This window comes from Salvelinus namaycush, chromosome 38 (genome assembly GCF_016432855.1).
Source record: "Salvelinus namaycush isolate Seneca chromosome 38, SaNama_1.0, whole genome shotgun sequence".
In the NCBI taxonomy this organism is placed as follows: Eukaryota; Metazoa; Chordata; class Actinopteri; order Salmoniformes; family Salmonidae; genus Salvelinus; species Salvelinus namaycush.
The window spans coordinates 5,736,620-5,756,074 of record NC_052344.1 but is presented as its reverse complement, the minus strand read 5'-3'; the positions used below and the strand labels follow the sequence as shown (position 1 = coordinate 5,756,074).

Genomic DNA, 19,455 nt, shown 5'->3' with positions numbered 1-19,455 from the left:
TGCTGAGCGGCCTTTCAGGTTATGTCGATATAGAACTCGTTTTACTGTGGATATAGATACTTTTGTACCCGTTTACTCCAGCATCTTCACAAGGTCCTTTGCTGTTGTTCTGGGATTGATTTGCATTTTTCGCACCAAAGTACGTTCATCTCTAGGCGACAGAATGCGTCTCCTTCCTGAGCGGTATGACGGCTGCATGGTCCCATGGTGTTTATACTTGCGCACTATTGTTTGTACAGATGAAATTGGTACCTTCAGGTGTTTGGAAATTCCTCCCAAGGATGAACCAGACTTGTGGAGGTCTACAATATTTATCGTTTGATTTTCCCATGATGTCAAGCAAAAAGGCGCTGAGTTTGAAGGTAGGCCTTGAAATACATCCACAGGTACACCTTCAATTGACTCAAATTATGTCAATTAGCCTATCAGAAGCTTCTAAAGCCATGACATCATTTTCTGGAATTTTCCAAGCTGTTTAAAGGTACAGTCAACTTAGTGTATGTAAACTTCTGACCCACTGGAATTGTGATACAGTGAATTATAAGTGAAATAATCTGTCTGTAAACAATTGTTGGAAAAATGACTTGTGTCATGCACAAAGTAAATATCCTAACCGACTTGCCAAAACTATAGTTTGTTAACAAGAAATTTGTGGAGTGGTTGAAAAACGAGTTTAAATGACTCCAACCTAAGTGTATGTAAACTTCCGACTTCAACTGTAAGTATTCAACCCCCTGAGTCATTACATGTTAGAATCACCTTTGGCAGCGATTACAGCTGTGAGTCTTTCTGGGCAAGTCTAAGAGCTTTTCACACCTGGATTGTACAAAAAAAAATGTAATTCTTCAAACTCTGTCAAATTGGTTGTTGATCCTTGCTAGACAGCCATTTAAGTCATTTTATTTTTGAAAACTCTGTTTATTCAGTTTTACACACATAAAACACCACAATAAACAATATACTCAACTAGAAAAAAACCGAATAAAGAATAGCTGTAAAGATACCGTACTTTAGACAAGTTAAACACACTGGGCAGAAGGGTACAAAGGTTAAAGGGCAATCTGTAGTTAACACAGGGACAGAGTGGTCTCCTAGCCATTGTTTCTGTAAACAGACGAGGGACAGGGGTGGAGAAATACAACCACTCACAGACAGTCACCGACCATCCACTGGAGCAAAATGAAAGTTGTAAGAGTGAACAAAATAAAAAACTGGGAAAACAAGCTCATTGTTAGTCTCTGACAGGACAAGAGAAATAAAGCATCCGCAAGTCACATTCCATAAGAATCAATAGGCACAGCAACCTCAATGCCCCCCCAAAAAACACACAAAGAAATGCTCATCCAACCCGTGAGTCACAGGGATGTCAAATACAGACTTATTTTTGTTTTAATAAGAACACAATCAGAGCACAAGCATCATAGAACAGTTTGGAGTTCCCAAGTGTATTGAATAAAAATATATATAATTTCAGAGAGCACAACACATCTCCCACCCAATATTTATAAGATGGGGGAACTGCCATCTTCCAGTTCTGGAGTATTAGCCGTCCAGCTAAAAGAGTTCTTTCAGCTAGGGGGCAGAATTTTTATGTTTGGAAAAATAACGTTCCCAAGGTAAACAGACTATTTCTCAGGTCCAGATGCTAGAATATGCATATAATTGACAGATTAGGATAGAAAACACTCTAAAGTTTCCAAAAGTGTCAAAATATTGTCTGTGAGTATAACAGAACTGATTTTGCAGGCGAAAGTCTGAGGAAATCCAACCCGGAAGTGCCTTTTATTTGGAAAAATCCCTGTTCCGTTGCCTGCCCCTCCTCCATTTAAAGGGGTATCAACCAGATTCCTTTTCCAATGGCTTCCTCAGGCTGTGACCAGGCTTTAGACATAGTTTCAAGCTTTTATTTTGAAAAATTAGCGAGATTTTTCAGGTGTCAGGTGTCCTTTGATTAGTTCCTGCGCGCGAGAGATGTAGGTCAACATTTTCTTTCTCTGTAGTATTGAATAGGTTACCGTCCGGTTGAAATATTATCGATTATGTATGTTAAAAACAACCTGAGGATTGATTATAAAAAACGTTTGACATGTTTCTACGAACATTACGGATACCTTTTGGAATTTTCGTCTGCCTTTCAGGACCGGAACGAGCCTGTGGTTTTCTGAACATAACGCGCAAACCAAATGGCGGTTTTTGGTTATAAAACAATTTTTTATCGAACAAAAATAACATTTATTGTGTAACTGGGAGTCTCGTGAGTGCAAACATCAGAAGATTATCAAAGGTAAGCGATTAATTTTATTGCTTTTCTGACTTTCGTGACCAAGCTAATTTGGGGCTAGCTGCTCTTACTGTTTTGTCTAGTGATTGATAAACTCACAAACGCTTGGATTGCTTTCGCTGTAAAGCATATTTTCAAAATCTGACACAATAGGTGGATTAACAACAAGCTAAGCTGTGTTTTGGTATATTTCACTTGTGATTTCATGATTATAAATATTTGTTGTATTATTTTTGAATTTGGCGCTCTGCAATTCAGCGGTTGTTTACGAAAATGATCCCGCTAAAGGGATCCGTACGGCAAGAAGTTTAAGTAACAGAGTACGACTGAATTCTTGACAGGCGGGTACCTATGGGCAGTACTTCAAAAATGGCTGTAAGGGGAGACGGATCTATAACAGTGTCATAGATACGTATACACACAGCAAAAAAAGAAACGTTCCTTTTTCAGGACCCTGTCTTTCAAAGATAATTCATAAAAATCCAAATATCTTCACAGATCTTCATTGTAAAGGGTTTAAACATAGTTTCCCATGCTTGTTCAATGAACCATAAACAATTAATGAACATGCACCTGTGGAACGGTCGTTAAGACACTAACAGCTTACAGACGGTAGGCAATTAAGGTCACATTTATGAAAACTTAGGACACTAAAGAGGCCTTTCTACTGACTCTGAAAAACACCAAAAGAAAGATGCCCAGGGTCCCTGCTCATCTGCGTGAACGTGCCTTAGGTATGCTGTAAGGAGGCATGAGGACTGCAGATGTGGCCAGGGCAAATTGCAATGTCCGTACTGTGAGACTCCTAAGACAGCGCTACAGGGAGACAGGACGGCCAGCTTATTGTCCTCGCAGTGGCAGACCACGTATAATAACAACTGCACAGGATCGGTACATCCGAACACACACCTGCAGGACAGGTACAGGATGGCAACAACAACTGCCCGAGTTACACCAGGAACGCACAATCCCTCCATCAGTGCTCAGACTGTCCGCAATAAGCTGAGAGAGGCTGGACTGAGGGCTTGTAGGCCTCTTGTAAGGCAGGTCCTCAACCGAAATCACCGGCAACACGGTCGCCTATGGGCACAAACTCACCATCGCTGGACCAGACAGGACTGGCAAAAAGTGCTTTTCACTGACGAGTCGCGGTTTTGTCTCACCAGGGGTGATGGTCGGGTTCGCGTTTATCGTCGAAGGAATGAACGTGACACCGAGGCCTGTACTCTGGAGCGGGAGCGGGATTGAGTTGGAGGGTCCATCATGGTCTGGGGCGGTGTGTCACAGCCTCATCGGACTGAGCTTGTTGTCATTGCAGGCAATCTCAACGCTGTGCGTTACAGGGAAGACATCCTCCTCCCTCATGTGGTACCCTTCCTGCAGGCTCATCCTGACATGACCCTCCAGCATGACAATGCCACCAGCCATACTGCTCATTCTGTGCGTGATTTCCTGCAAGACAGGAATGTCAGTGTTCTGCCATGGCCAGCGAAGAGCCCGGATCTCAATCCCATTGAGCATGTCTGGGATCTCTTGGATCGGAGAGTGTGTTTACGGACATATTCAATCAATCCTTATCCCAGTCTGCTGTTCCCACAGGCTTCAAGAGGGCCACCATTGTTCCTGTTCCCAAGAAAGCTAAGGTAACTGAGCTAAACGACTACCGCCCCGTAACACTCACTTCCGTCATCATGAAGTGCTTTGAGAGACTAGTCAAGGACCATATCACCTCCACCCTACCTGACACCCTAGACCCACTCCAATTTGCTTACCGCCCCAATAGGTCCACAGACGACGCAATCGCAACCACACTGCACACTGCCCTAACCCATCTGGACAAGAGGAATACCTATGTGAGAATGCTGTTCACCGACTACAGCTCAGCATTTTACACCATAGTACCCTCCAAACTCGTCATCAAGCTCAACCCCGCCCTGTGCAACTGGGTACTGGACTTTCTGACGGGCCGCCCCCAGGTGGTGAGGGTAGGTAACAACATCTCCACCCCGCTGATCCTCAACACTGGAGCCCCACAAGGGTGCGTTCTGAGCCCTCTCCTGTACTCCCTGTTCACCCACGACTGCGTCGCCATGCACGCCTCCAACTCAATCATCAAGTTTGCGGACGACACTACAGTGGTAGGCTTGATTACCAACAACGACGAGACGGCCTACAGGGAGGAGGTGAGGGCCCTCGGAGTGTGGTGTCAGGAAAATAACCTCACACTCAACGTCAACAAAACAAAAGAGATGATTGTGGACTTCAGGAAACAGCAGAGGGAGCATCCCCCTATCCACATTGACGAGACAGTAGTGGAGAGGGTAGTAAGTTTTAAGTTCCTCGGCGTACACATCACGGACAAACTGAATTGGTCCACCCACACAGACAGCGTTGTGAAGAAGGCGCAGCAACCCCTCTTCAACCTCAGGAGGCTGAAGAAATTTGGCTTGTCACCAAAAGCACTCACAAACTTCTACAGATGCACAATCGAGAACATCCAGTCGGGCTGTATTGCCGCCTGGTACGGTAACTGCTCCACCCACAACCGTAAGGCTCTCCAGAGGGTAGGGAGGTCTGCACAACGCATCACTGGGGGCAAACTACCTGCCCTCCAGGACACCTACACCACCCAATGTCACAGGAAGGCCATAAAGATCATCAAGGACAACAACCACCCGAGCCACTGCCTGTTCACCCCGCTATCATCCAGAAGGCGAGATCAGTACAGGTGCATCAAAGCAGGGACCGAGAGACTGAAAAACAGCTTCTATCTCAAGGCCATCAGACTGTTAAACAGCCACCACTAACATCGAGTGGCTGCTGCCAACATACCGACTCAACTCCAGCTCACTTTAATAATGGAAATTGATCAAAAATGTATCACTAGCCACTTTAAACAATGCCACTTAATATAATGTATATGTATATACTGTACTCTATATCATCTACTGCATCTTGCCATCTTTATGTAATACATGTATCACTAGCCACTTTAAACTATGCACTTTTATGTTTACATACCCTACATTACTCATCTCATATGTATATACTGTACTCGATACCATCTACCGCATCTTGCCTATGCCGTTCTGTACCATCACTCATTCATATATCTTTATGTACATATTCTTTATCCCTTTACACTTGTGTGTATAAGGTAGTAGTTGTGGAATTGTTAGGTTAGATTACTCATTGGTTATTACTGCATTGTCGGAACTAGAAGCACAAGCATTTCGCTACACTCGCATTAACATCTGCTAACCATGTGTATGTGACAAATAAAATTTTATTTTATTTGAGTGAGGGCTAGGGCCAATCACCCTAGAAATGTCCGGGAACTTGCAGGTGCCTTGGTGGAGGAGTGAGGTACCATGTCACAGTAAGAACTGGCAAATCTGGTGCAGTCCATGAGGAGGAGATGCACTGCAGTACTTAATGCAGCTGGTGGCCACACCAGATACTGACTGTTACTTTTGATTTTGACCCCCCCTTTGTTCAGGGACACATTATTCCATTTCTGTTAGTCACATGTCTGTGGAATTTGTTAAATGTATGTCTCAGTTGTTGAATCTTGTTATGTTCATACAAATACTTAAACATGTTAAGTTTGCTGAAAATAAACACAGCTGAAAGTGAGAGGACGTTTATTTTTTTGCTGAGATATATATAAGAGAAACATTTAAATATTAATTCCCAGAAACCAGACTGTTTGTAACAGTCCCAAAACATATTAAACAGTGTGGCTTGTTCCGTTTTTTACGGTTCTGGGAGTTTAGGGTTATGGCCGTGAGAGGTGCTGCCACCGCACCAAAGTTGAGTATAAAACAACTTTGGTGAGGACTTGTTTAAGTGAGGCGCTACGGGGCCAGTCGGTGACCGCCCTCACCTTTACGGGGTCCATTTGGATGCCGGTGCTAGAGATAATGTGGCCCAGGAAAGAAACTTGGGATACATATAACTCACACTTCTCTATCTTAGTTCATAGTTAACTCTGCAGGAGGCATCTCAGGACTTGGCGGATGTGCAGGATGTGTTCCAGAAGGGTCTTGGAGAAGATCAGGATGATGTCGAGGTAAACAATGACAAACCGATGCATCATATCCCTAAGTGTGTCATTGACTAATGCTTGGAAGACTGCTGGTGTGTTCGATAATCCGAAGGGCATGACTAAATACTCAGTGGCCACTGGGGGTGTTAAAGGCAGTCTTCCATTCATCTCCCTCCCTGATTCTCACCAGATTGTAAGCTTTGCAGAGGTCCAGTTTGGTGAAGACTTGGGCCCCATGGGCCAAGTCCAAGGCGGTGGACATCAGGGGTAAGGGGTAACGATTCTTAATCGCAATACTGTTCGCAGGCCTCCATCCTTCTTTCCCACAAAGAAGCCTGCACGAGCTGGGTATGTAGTGGAGCGAATGAAACCTGCCTCCAGCAACTCCCGGATGTAATTGTCCATGATTGCTATTTCAGGGGTCGAGAGGGAGTACAGACGGCCCCAGGGAGAGGTGGAGCCGGGGAGATGTCTTTCCCCAGTCTAGGTGTCCCGTGGACCAGGAGGATAGTGGGATACGTAGCACTAGCCAGGGGTACGCTTGGATAAGGGGGTTCTCGGGAGCAGGGATCAAAAAAAAATTAAGAGTCTCAGAGTGGTTCACCCCAACCTGCAGTAGAATGGGCTTGGTCTGATATTCCACCTGGCCGGAGCCGATGGGGTGTCCTTTGAGGGCTAGAATCTGCAGATGGATGGGACAATTCACCAAGGGGATTTGTAATTCTCTGGTGAAGTATTGGTCAATGAGATTATCCGCGACCCCGAAGTCCACGAAGACTTGAATGTGGTGCTGACGGTTGTCCCAATGGAGGGTTGCGGGTAGTGTCAGACGGTGACCGGGGGTGTAACTGCACAGCTCGTCAGGGTCTCCCCTTGTCCTGGCGAGCCCTGGCGTTTCCCGTTAACTCTGGGCATGTAAAACGGAGATGGCTGAGAACTCCACAGTAGAGGCAGCAGCTGTCGCGCATGCGCCTCTCACGTTCCTGTGGGCTCAGACGTGTGTGTCCCAGCTGCCTGGGAAACCGGAAACCGGGATGGTGTCAAAAAGGCCATGTCTCACACATTCTCGGATGTCCATCCTGATGGCCAGCGTTATCAGGGACTCGAGGTCCTCTCCAAATTCCCAAGTGGCCAGTTCATCCTTGATGGAGTTAGACAGACCCTGGTGGAAAACGGTGACCAGTGCCTCAGTATTCCACCCACTCTCAGCAGCTAAGGTGCAGAAATCAATGGCGAAGTATGCCACTGGTTATGCCTCTTGGCGGAGGTTGAACAGTTGGCTTGTTGTTTCTCGTCCGCCGACTGGGTGGTTGAAGACTCATCGCAGCTCGGCAGTGAAGACTAATATGGAGCTGCAGGATGGTGGTTGCTGTTCCCACACCGTCGTTGCCCACGCCAGGGTCTTGCCCGAGAGTAGAGAGACGATAAAGGCAATCATGACTCAATCGGTGTGGGACGAGGAGGACTGTAGCTCGAACACCAGAGAGCACTGAGTGAGGAACCCCTTGCATCCTCCAGGGGTGGCCATTATACCGCCCGGGGGCTGGGATCTTGGGTTCCTGGTGCAGGTTCCCTGGAGGAACTATGGCGGCGCTTGTAGCACTTTGCGATGAGACTTGGGCATTGGCCTCTCCTGGGCTGGGCCATTTTTGGAGGGAATCTGTAAGTGCCCGGAGGGTCTCTGATATTTGGGAGAGTTGTTCTTGCTGCCGGCCCAATAGTGCTCCTTGATGGGTTATAGCATTCTGGATCTGGGTAATCTCTGCTGGGTCCATGTTGAGGCAGAAGCTTGCTGTGACATGGTGAGGTTGGACCCAGGTGCAGAGAAGAGACCAGATGAGGAATCAGGGATTAAGGATAAACATAATTCTTTACTGAGAAACGATAGCCGCAGGATCACAGTACACTTGAAAACCAACAAACACTATGTCTCATAAACTCACTCAGGAAACAAACACACATGGTAAACAATTCAAGCTTCTGCAAAGGGCAACAGAAAACACACCTCTTTTAACAGGGAAATCATAACGACTAAATAGGACACACCTGAGTGTCGTTAATGTCTCTAGGGCGGTCTCTGCCGCCCTCTGGTGACAGGTGGAACCATGACACCTTACAAATAGTTTTATATGTTGGGTACAGAGATGAGGTAGTCATTCAAAAATAATTTAAACACTATTGTTGCACAGAGTGAGTCTATGCAACTTATTATATAAAACATTATTGCCATAACAAATTAGGTTGTCTTATTAACTCAAGAAATGTCAGCTTTTAATTTATAATTAAATTGTAAAACTTACGAAAAACATAATTCCACTTTGTCATTATAGAGCATTGTGTGTAAGGCAATGATACAAAATCTCGATTTAATCCATTTAAAATTCAGGCTGTAACACAGCAAAATGTGAAAAATGTCAAGGGGTGCGATTATTTTTCGGAAGACACTGTATGTGTGGAAATCTTCCCAGGCCCATCGGTGGCGATAAAACTATACCATCTCTGTTTATGTCGAAGAAGGGACACAATTTTCCACTCCAAGGAGCAGATGGAGCAACATTTTTATATAAACACTAAGCAACGCAGTGAGAGGGAAACAAATTAAGCCGAGCTCACTCGCCTACAACGATTCTCCGCCAGGGCTTGTTGAGCTCAATCTATTTTCTAACCATCACTGAAGGAGGTGTGTGTGTGTGTGTACAGTATGTGGGGGTTTTGTTGGTTATGAAAGCAGCCACTGACAGCCCGAATACCTTCGGTGATAAAACACGCATGCTGATATCTCCTTCACTGAAGCAGCCGTCCACTTCAATCAATAGTATCTGTAAAAGCTGTGCCAAGAGTACCAAGTACCAAGACTGTAGCTAAAACATGCACTAAAAAGATCACAAGACTTTGTAGGACTGTACAAAAGTTTATGTGGACAAGATGAGACTGTCAAGTGAAGAGGGAATGTATATATTATATCTAGTCATCTGACAGGCTAGACATTTGGTAATGTAGGACATTCTGTTTGATGTGGAGGTCTGACATTTGAGGAGGGTTTTTGATGTGGTAGGGATGGCATGGGATGTGCTGTGTGTGTGTGTGTGTGTGTGTGTGTGTGTGTGTGTGTGTGTGTGTGTGTGTGTGTGTGTGTGTGTGTTTGCCTCTCCATGTGTTTGTGTCAGTGTGTGTGGATTCAGGCGAACATTTGTGTGTGTGTTTATCTCTCTATATGTTTGTGTGGGAGTGTGCATGTGTGTGTGTATGTGTGTAGCATACAGGGGCATTGTGGGATAGCCAGTACTCCCAGGCCAGTGCTCCCAGTCTGCAGGTTATCAGACTGCAGTCCCGTGCCTCTCCCACTGTGTCAGTCTACACACTGCGCTGCCACAACTACCCATGATTCCATCTCTACCCCAGCTTTGATCTGCTCTTCCCTGGCCTTCAGCTGCTACAGACAACAGACACAGCAGGCTGAATATGTTTCACACTGTATTGCTCTGGGTATAATGAGCCCCGACTTCAACATTCACCACAATTCATGTTACAAAGGCAGAAAGCTACACACATGATTTATGTATTGTTGTATGTATCGTTCATTGCGTTTGTAATGTATGCCTATTGACTGTATCTTCCGTATGTGTGTATTTATTTAACATTTTTTAAAGGGTAGATCAGCTTCAATATTGCAGATAGATTGTGGCTTTGACTAATTTAATTTTCTGCATCATTTCCAATATATATATATTTTTAGGTCTATGCATGTATGTACAGTGCATTCGGAAAGTATTCAGACCCCTTGACTTTTTGTTAAGTTACAGCCTTATTCTAAAATTGATTAAATCGTTTTTTCCCCTCATCAATCTACACACAATATCTTATAATGACAAAGCAAAAGCAGGTTTTTATACATTTTTGCAAATGTATTAAAAGTAAAAAACTGAAATATAACATTTACATAAGTATTCAGACCCTTTACTCGGTACTTTGTTGAAGCACCTTTGCCAGCGATTACAGCCTTGGGTCTTCTTGGGTATTGTTACGCACGCCTCTAAGAAGAGGGAACGCAACACCCTGCTACAACTCAACTCTCCGTGAAGTGAAATAGGTATGGGACTGTAGGTGTGAGAAAGGACGACAAAAGGCAGAATTGACCGTTTACAAGGATTTTATTCCTTTACACTGTAATATGGGGAAAAGGGGCTGGACGGAACCAAAGCAAAGAAAGTAAATATCAAAGCTCCCCCTCTCCTATCTAACCTGCCTACCCACTACTTACCTAACACCACCTGGTGCCCTAACCAAAATACAGGGGGTGGTCCGCCCAGGTCTTACCTAGTGTGCCTAGACAGTGAATATACTACGGGTATATGTATGCCCACGGGCCTCTTGCCTAAGCACTCCCTAGGTACCTTCCCCTTCCCCCTGGGAACAAATGAAACAGGATAACAAACAATTACTCAAACAAACTATGAAACAAAGGACATCAAATAAGCTCTATCTGAGCAACAATCTCACACAGAACATACCAACTGCTCCCAGCAACAACTAACACAGTACATACCAATGACCAACATGCTATAACCCTCAGCCATCAACCTCCTCTCTCAGCAATGATCTATATCACATTCAATCTCTCCAGCAATGATCTCAGCCTGCCTATGATCTCTCTCTTCTGAACAACAGAACACTGGCTTATACAGCTTCAGAAGGCATTGCTAATTGGAGACAGCTGCGTCTTGACGAGGGGGCGGGGTCAGCTCTCCAATCATCAATTGGGGCCGACCAATCAGCTGCTTGGGGAGAACTCAGGAAGCCATCTCCTGAAACACACACTCAAATACACAAGCTACAACACAGAAACGGGGGAACGTAACAGGTATGATGCTACAAGCTTGCCACACCTGTATTTGGGGAGTTTCTCCCATTTTTCTCTGCAGATCCTCTCAAGCGCTGTCAGGTTGGATGGGGAGCATCGCTGCACAGCTATTTTCTGGTCTCTCCAGAGATATTCGATCGGGTTCAAGTCCGGGCTCTGGATGGGCCACTCAAGGACATTCAGAGACTTGTCCCGAAGCCACTCCTGCATTGTCTTAGCTGTGTGCTTAGGGTTGTTGTTCTGTTGGAAGGTGAACCTTCGCCCCAGTCTGAGGTCCTGAGCGCTCTGGAGCAGGTTTTCATCAATGATCTCTCTGTACTTTGCTCCGTTCTCCCAGTTCCTGCCACTGAAAAACATCTCCACCACAAGATGCTGCCACCACCATGCTTCAGCGTAGAGTGAATAATGGCTTCCGTCGGGCCGATCTAACATTAAGGTCTGATTGGTGGAGTGCTGTAGAGATTGTTGTCCTTCTGGAAAGTTCTTCCATTTCTACAGAGGAACACTGGAGCTCTCTCACCTCCCTGACCAAGTCCCTTCTCCCCTGATTGCTAATTTTGGCTGGGTGGCCAGCTCTAGGAAGAGTCTTGGTGGTTGCAAACGTTTTTAAATTAAAAATGATGGAGGCCACCGTCTTCTTGGGGACCGTCAATGCTGCAGAAATGTTTTGGTACCCTTCCCCAGATTTGTGCCTCGACACAAATCTGTCTCGGAGCTCTACAAACAATTCCTTTGACCTCATGGCTTGGTTTTTGCTCTGACATGCACTGTCAACTGTAGACAGGTGTGTGCCTTTCCAAATCATGTCCAATCAATTAAATTTACCACAGGTAGACTCCAATGAAGTTGTAGAAACATCTCAAGGATGATCAATGGAAACAGGATGCACCTGAGCTCATATTTGAGTCTCATAGCAAAGGGTCTGAATACTTATGTAAATATGGTATTTCTGTTTGTTGTTTTTTATACTTTTGCGAAAATGTCTAAAAACCTGTTTTTGCTTTGTCATTATGGCGGTATTGCGTGTTGATTGATGAGGAAATGTTTTATTTAATCAATTATAAAATAAGGCTGTGACGTAACAAAATGTGGAAAAGGTCAAGGGGTCTGAATACTTTCTCGAGGCACTGTATGTTCAGTATGTACTGTATACTTGTTGTATGCACTGTATATGTACTGTGTCTATGGTACATTCAATGGTATGTGAGGGGTTCTGCTTTGATATTGCAGTCACATAAATACACGGTATCTCATCCCCCGTGGTGATTTATAAATCTGTTGACGTGTTTCTCCCCACCATCAGTCATCTCTTGCTGTTACAGCTTAAACACACTAAACCTGTGAGCTGCGTCCTCTGATAACATACAGCACAGCACTGTGCAAACATAGACACCACAACACACTAATATTCATTTTACTCAGTCTCATACTTGCATCATCCTGATATATGGTGTAAATATTGATGGAATATGAGATATAGAGAATGTAGGTTGTTTACTTGAATGTCACTGCAATGCAAGGCATTCATAGTCATTTGTTTCGCATACATTTAATCTCCTAGCTATATTATCGGCATGATGTACAGTGTCTTCAGAAAGTATTCCCACCCCAAGATTTTTTTCACCTTTTGCTGTGTTACAGCCTGAATTTAAAATGTATTCAATTGAAAACCTTTTGTCACTTGCCTACACACAATACCCAATAACGCCAAAGTGGAATTCTGTTTTTTTATGTCTTGAGTCAATAAGTATTCACACCCTTTGTTATGGCAAGCCTAAATAAGTTCAGGCAGATTGCTGGGACAAGATGGCCCCCACTCCAACATCCGAAGCATCCACTACCACTCCACCCTGGTCATTGGTTGAGGCCAATCCACCACTGCTTTCACCTTTCCAGGATCCATCTGAACATTGCCCTCAGCATTGACAGATCCCAGAAAGGTGATTGTAGAGCGGTGGAACTCACACTTCTCGGCTTTCACGAACAGTTGGTTCTCCAGGAGACGCTGAAGGACCTGTCTGACATGAAGAACATGTTCTTGTGCAGATCGGGGAAAAAAACAGGATGTCGTCAAGGTACCCGAACACAAACCGGTTTAGCCTGTCCCGAAACACATCATTGACCAAAGCCTGGAAAACAGCGGGGGTGTTGGTGAGTCTAAACGGCATGACCTGGTACTCATAATGTCCACCGGCTGTGTTGAAGGCTGTCTTCCACTCCTCCCCCTCGCGTGTCCGAACCAGGTGGTAGGCATTTCGAAGGTCCAACGTGTAAAATATGGTGGCCCCTTGGAGAGGTTCAAATGCTGAGGAGAGGAGAGGTAGGGGGTAACGATTCTTGACAGTAATATCATTAAGTCCCTGGTAGTCAATGCACGGACACAGGGTCATGTCCATCTTCTCCACAAAGAAAAACCCTGCGCCGGCAGGAGATGCAGACGGACGGACGGCCCCAGTGGCCAGAGACTCCTCTATGTACTCCTCCATAGCTTTGGTCTCTGGTTCAGACAGAGAATACAATCAACCCCGAGGTGGTGTAGTGCCTGGGAGAAGATCAATGGCACAATCATAAGGATGGTGCGGGCGAAGGGAAGTAGCACGTGCCTTACTGAACATTTCCAGGAGGTCATGGTATTCTGAGGGGATAGCAGAGACATCCACATTCTTGCTAAAATCCTGAGGAAGATGACTTGAGGAAGGCTGGGCTGCTTGAAGGCAGTGGGAATGGCAAAATGGGCTCCAACCCAGGATAGAGCTTGTGGTCCAATCAATCATTGGATTGTGCTTTTGAAGCCATGAAAATTTCAAACAACCGGAACATGGGGAGATGCAATGAGGAGGAACTGTGTTGTCTCACTGTGGTTACCAGAAACCCGTAATTGAACGGGTACAGTTCTATGGGTGATTTCCCCTATAGAGCGGCCATCCAGTGCACTAGCATCCATGGGCACAGAGAGAGGCTGAGTGGGAATGCCAAGCTCCGAAGCTATCGTTGCATCCATAACATTTTCATCAGCCCCAGAGCCAATGAGCACTCGGAGAGACTTAGATTGGTCCCCCCACAGCACAAGAGCAAAAAGGGGTGTGCGGGTGATGGGAATTAGGGAACTCCCAGTCTGACTCACCATAGTACTGGTACCCACTAGAGACAAGGGTTTCCTAATAGGGCAGGTAGCTATAAAATATCCTGCCCCTCACAGTACAGACAACAGTTATTATTCATCCTTCGTGAGCGTTCCCTGACTGATAACCTAGCTCTTCCCAATTGCATAGGCCCAGGAGTATCCAACTCACCCGTCGTAGATTCCCGAGAGGCTCGGGTGGCTTCGGATCCTCTCGGAAGAGCTGCCTTCGGAAACTTCCGGATTGCCTTGGAGGTGAACGCGCCATAGCGGGTGCACAAGTGTGCCCGAGACCAGACCTCCTTTTGCTCTTAGACATCCATCGATTTTAATGGTAAGGACGATAAAGGAATTCGAGGTCCATCGGAAATCCCCGAGCAGCTAGCTCATCCTTTTTGTCCTCAGATAATCTGTGTAAAAAAGTATCGAAAAGAGACTCCGGATTCCAGGCACTCTCGGTGGCCAAAGTACGAAAATCAACCCCCCCCCAAAGGTGCGGACTCCGGCCGCAAAACCTAAACCTATATGGGAGGGTCTGGGTGGGCATCTATCTGCGGTGGCGGCTCTGGTGCGGGACGTGGACCCCGCTCCACCTTAAACTTGGCCCACTTAGGTGGCGCCTCTAGAGCGGAGACCCTTGCCTCCGACCCCGGACTGGGGACCCTCGCAGCGGGCCCCGGACAGGAGGGCGACTCCGGCAGCTCCGGACAGGAGGGCGACTCCGGCAGCTCCGGGCAGGAGGGCGACTCCGGCAGCTCCGGACATCCGGGCAGGAGGGCGACTCCGGCAGCTCCGGACAGGAGGGTGACTCCGGCAGCCCTGGACAGGAGGGCGACTCCGGCAGCTCCGGACAGGAGGGCGACTCCGGCAGCCCAGGACAGGAGGGCGACTCCGGCAGCTCCGGACAGGAGGGCGACTCCGGCAGCTCCGGACAGGAGGGCGACTCCGGCTGCTCTGGACAGGAGGGCGACTCCATCAGCTCCGAACAGGAGGGAGACTCCGGCTGCTCCGGACAGGAGGGAGACTCCGGCTGCTCCGGACTGAAGCCCGTTGCTGGAGGCTCCGGACTAGAGGGCGTCGCTGGAGGCTCCGGACTAGAGGGCGTCGCTGGAGGCTCCGGACTAGAGGGCGTCGCTGGAGGCTCCAGACTAGAGGGCGTCGCTGGGGGCTCCGGACTAGATGGCGTCGCTGGAGGCTCCGGACTGACGGCCTTCGTTGGAGGCCTCGTGCCATAACCCACAAACACAGGTGGGAACAGGATACCTAAGTATGGTTCTCAATCAGAGACAACGATTGACAGCTGCCTCTGATTGGGAACCATACCAGGCCAAACACATAGAAAAGGACAACATAGAACAAAACATAGAATGCCCTGACCAAACCAAAATAGAGACATAAAAAGGATCTCTAAGGTCAGGGCGTGACAACGATTCAATCTTAGTCCTGTATTGATGGTACTTCGGAGGGCATTAGGTGATTTCTTATAAGTTTCCGTGTAAGAGTCCCGCTCCTTGAAACCGGTAGCTCTAGCCTTTGGCTCATTGCGGATGTTGCCTGTAATCCATGGCTTCTGGTTGAGGCATGTACGTACGGTCACTGTGGGGACGATGTTATTGATGCACTTATTGATGAAGCCAATTACTGATGTGGTGTACCAATTACTGATGTAGTGCCATCGGAGGAATACCGGAACATATTCCAGTCTGTGCCAGCAGAACAGTCCTATAGCTTAGCATCTGCTTCATCTGACCTCTTTTTTATTGATTGAGTCACTGCTGCTTCCTGCTTTAACTTTTGCCTCTAAGCAGGAATAAGGAGGATAGAATTATGGTCAGATTTGCCAAATGGAGGGCGAAGGAGAGCTTTGTACGCGTCTCTGTGTGTGGAGTAAAGGTGGCCCAGAGTTTTTTTCCCTCTGGTCTCACATTTAACATGCTGATAGAAATTTGGCAAGACCGATTTAAGTTTCCCTGCCTTAAAGTCCCCGGCCACTAGGAGCAACGGCTCTGAGTGAACGTTTTCCTGTTTGCTTATGGAGGAATACAGCTCATTGAGTGCAGTTTTAGTGCCAGACTCAGTCTGTGGTGGTATGTAGACAGCTACGAAAAATACAGATGAAAACTCTCTAGGTAGATAGTGTGGTCTACAGCTTATCATGAGATACTCTACCTCAGGCGAGCAAAACCTTGAGACTTCCTTAGATATCGTGCACCCGCTGTTATTGACAGAAATACACAGTCCGCCGCCCTTTGTCTTACCAGACGCCGCTGTTCTATCCTGCAGATACAGTGTATAACCAGCCAGCTGTATGTTGATAATGTCGTCGTTCAGCAACAACTCCGTGAATCATAAGACATTACAGTTTTTGAATGTCCCATTGGTAGTTTGATCTTTCGCGTAGGTCATCGATTTTATTTTGCAAAGATTATACGTTTGCTAGCAGAATGGAAGGCGTTTCTCAAAATCTCAGAAGGCGGCTGCCACCTCTGACCCCTTTTTCTCCGCCTCCTCTTCACGCAAATGATAGGGATCTGGGCCTTTTCCCGGGAAAGCAGTATGTCATTCACATCGGGCTCGTCGGACTCTGCCAGTCCGTGATGAGTAATCGCAGTTCTGATGTCCAGAAGTTATTTTCAGTCATAAGAGACGGTAGCAGCAACATTATGTACAAAATAAGTTAAAAAATAAGTTACAAACAATGCAAAGAAACAAACAAAAAACACAATTGGATAGGAACAAGTAAAACGTCAGCCTTCTTCTCCGGCGCCATCTTGTAGTACTCAAGTATGACAATTGGATACTTTTTCCACCACTGTCAACAAGTCACATAGAAAGTTGCATGGGACTCACTCTGTGTGCAATAATAGTGTTTATGTCACGACTTCTACCGAAGGTAGCTCCTCTCCCTGTTCGGGCAGTGCTCGGCGGTCGGCATCGCCGGTCTACTAGCCATCACCGATCCCTTTTTCATTTTCTGTTTGTTTTGTCTTTGGTTCTTTTTCACACCTAGTTTCATTTGCGTTAATTTCTGTGTGTATAATTGTAACCTGTTGCCTGCCTAAGTTTGTGCGGGATTTGTCTTTTATTGTGATGTGCTCGGTTAGATTATACCGTTATTTGTTTTCACAGATTCTTAAGTGTATGAGTGTCGGAACTTTGTTTGTTCCTCCGTGCGTTTGTACGGGTTCTCTGTTGTCGAGGGCGTTGTACCTTTTCGATTGTGCCATTCCTGTGTTGGTGGACTGTCTTATTAAAACACGCTTCTCAGACATCCCTGCTCTCCTGCGCCTGACTCCTACACCTACCACCTAGACGCACATTATCACAGTTTAACATGATTTTCCAATTACTATCTCATCTCTGTCCCCCACACATACAATTATCTGTAAGGTTCCTCAGTCGAGAAGTGCATTTCAAACACAGATTCAACCACAAAGACTAGGGAGGTTTTCCAATGCATCACAAAGACGGACACCTATTGGTAGATGGGAAAAAAATGAAAAAGCAGACATTGAATATCCCTTTGAGCATGGTGAAGTAATTAATTATACTTTTGATGGTGTATCAATACACCCAGTCACTAAGTAGATATAGGTGTCTGGGTGTAAGAAAACCACTCAGGGATTTCACCATGAGGTCAATGGTGACTTTCAAAGAGTTACAGAGTTTAATGGCTGTGATAGGAGAAAACTGAGGATGGATGAACAACATTGTAATTACTCCACAATACTGACCTGATTGACAGATTAAAAAAACGAAACAGAATGGAGCTAAGCACAGGCAAAATCCTAGAGGAAAACCTGCTTCAGTCAGCTTTCCACCAGACACTGGGAGATGTATTCACCTTTCAGCAGGACAATAACCTTAAACACAAGGGCAAATCCACACTAGAGTTGCTTACGAAGAAGACAGTGAATGTTCCTTAGTGGGCGAGTTACCGTTTTAACTTAAATCTACTCGAAAATCTATGGCAAGACCTGAAATGGTTGTCTAGCAATGATCAACAACCAATTTGACAGAGCTTGAAGATTTTGAAAACAATAATGGGCAAATGTTGCACAATCCAGGTGTGGAAAGCTGTTGGAGACTTACCTAGAAAGACTCAGAGCTGTAATCACTGCCAAAGATGCTTCTATAAAAATTGACTCAGGCGTGTGAATACTTATGAAAATTTTACTTATTTTGTTCTCACTTTGTCATTATGGGGTATTCTGTGTGGAAGGGCGAGAAAACAAAAATATTTCTTCCATTTCGAATTCAGGCTGTGACACAAGAAAATGCTAAATAAGTCAAGGGGTATGAATACCTTCTGAAGGCACTGTATATTGTTCGACAATATATTCAGATATTGATAGACAATGCAGAATGTGTTATTTGCCTCGGTTCTACATTTAGATCACAATGCAACATGTGTTGTTTCTCTGACCAGTGTACTGCCTTTTACTACCGGTATATTTCAATCGGATTATATCAGTGTGACTGTGATGCATCTCATTTCAAGTCGTCAGGGCAAGGACAGCGCATGTATGTGCTATGAAACGCTAGGTGTTACATGCTACAATTAAAGGTGTGAGCAGCATGTATTTACTGTAGGGCATTAGGCCATATATACACACTCTAATCACACACACACACACACACACACACACACACACACACACACACACACACACACACACACACACACACACACACACACACACACACACACACACACACACACACACACACACACACACACACACACACACACACACACACACACACACTAATTATACCATGCATCTGTGCATCAAGGCTTATATCAGAGAGACAGAAATGATGTGTTTGTTTGCCCTGTGGTACCAGCTACCAGTGTAATCACCACTATGTCTGTGTCTAGATAATGCTGGGTTAAAAATAACTTAGTGCTGGGTAAAAAGAACCCACGTTGGGTTATTTATGACCCAGCCAGTTGGGTCACTTACTGTAATTGGGTTTATGAGCTATGATCCACCGGGTCAGATCAGAAGGCAGGAGGCTTGGCTTAGTAGGGGCGTGGCTTTCAGATAGTTATTTTTGGCCACCAAGAGAGTAAATGTAATTCCTGTTCTATTGTCTTGTCAACACACGTTAAGATTGAGCACTGACACTTTTGTAGTTTA

General features: G+C 45.7%; 1 protein-coding gene across 1 annotated transcript in view; it reads left to right on the top strand.

Annotated features, from left to right (window-relative positions):
• The first annotated feature begins 6,061 nt into the window (after positions 1-6,061).
• LOC120031797 (dedicator of cytokinesis protein 4-like) overlaps positions 6,062-19,455 on the top strand; it is a 163,008-nt gene continuing 149,614 nt past the window's right edge. The window contains exons 1-4 of the mRNA XM_038977616.1: positions 6,062-6,067; positions 6,279-6,353; positions 6,520-6,596; positions 6,749-6,864. Of these exons, the coding sequence (XP_038833544.1) occupies positions 6,062-6,067; positions 6,279-6,353; positions 6,520-6,596; positions 6,749-6,864 (274 nt within the window). The remainder of the gene's footprint in view (positions 6,068-6,278; positions 6,354-6,519; positions 6,597-6,748; positions 6,865-19,455) is intronic.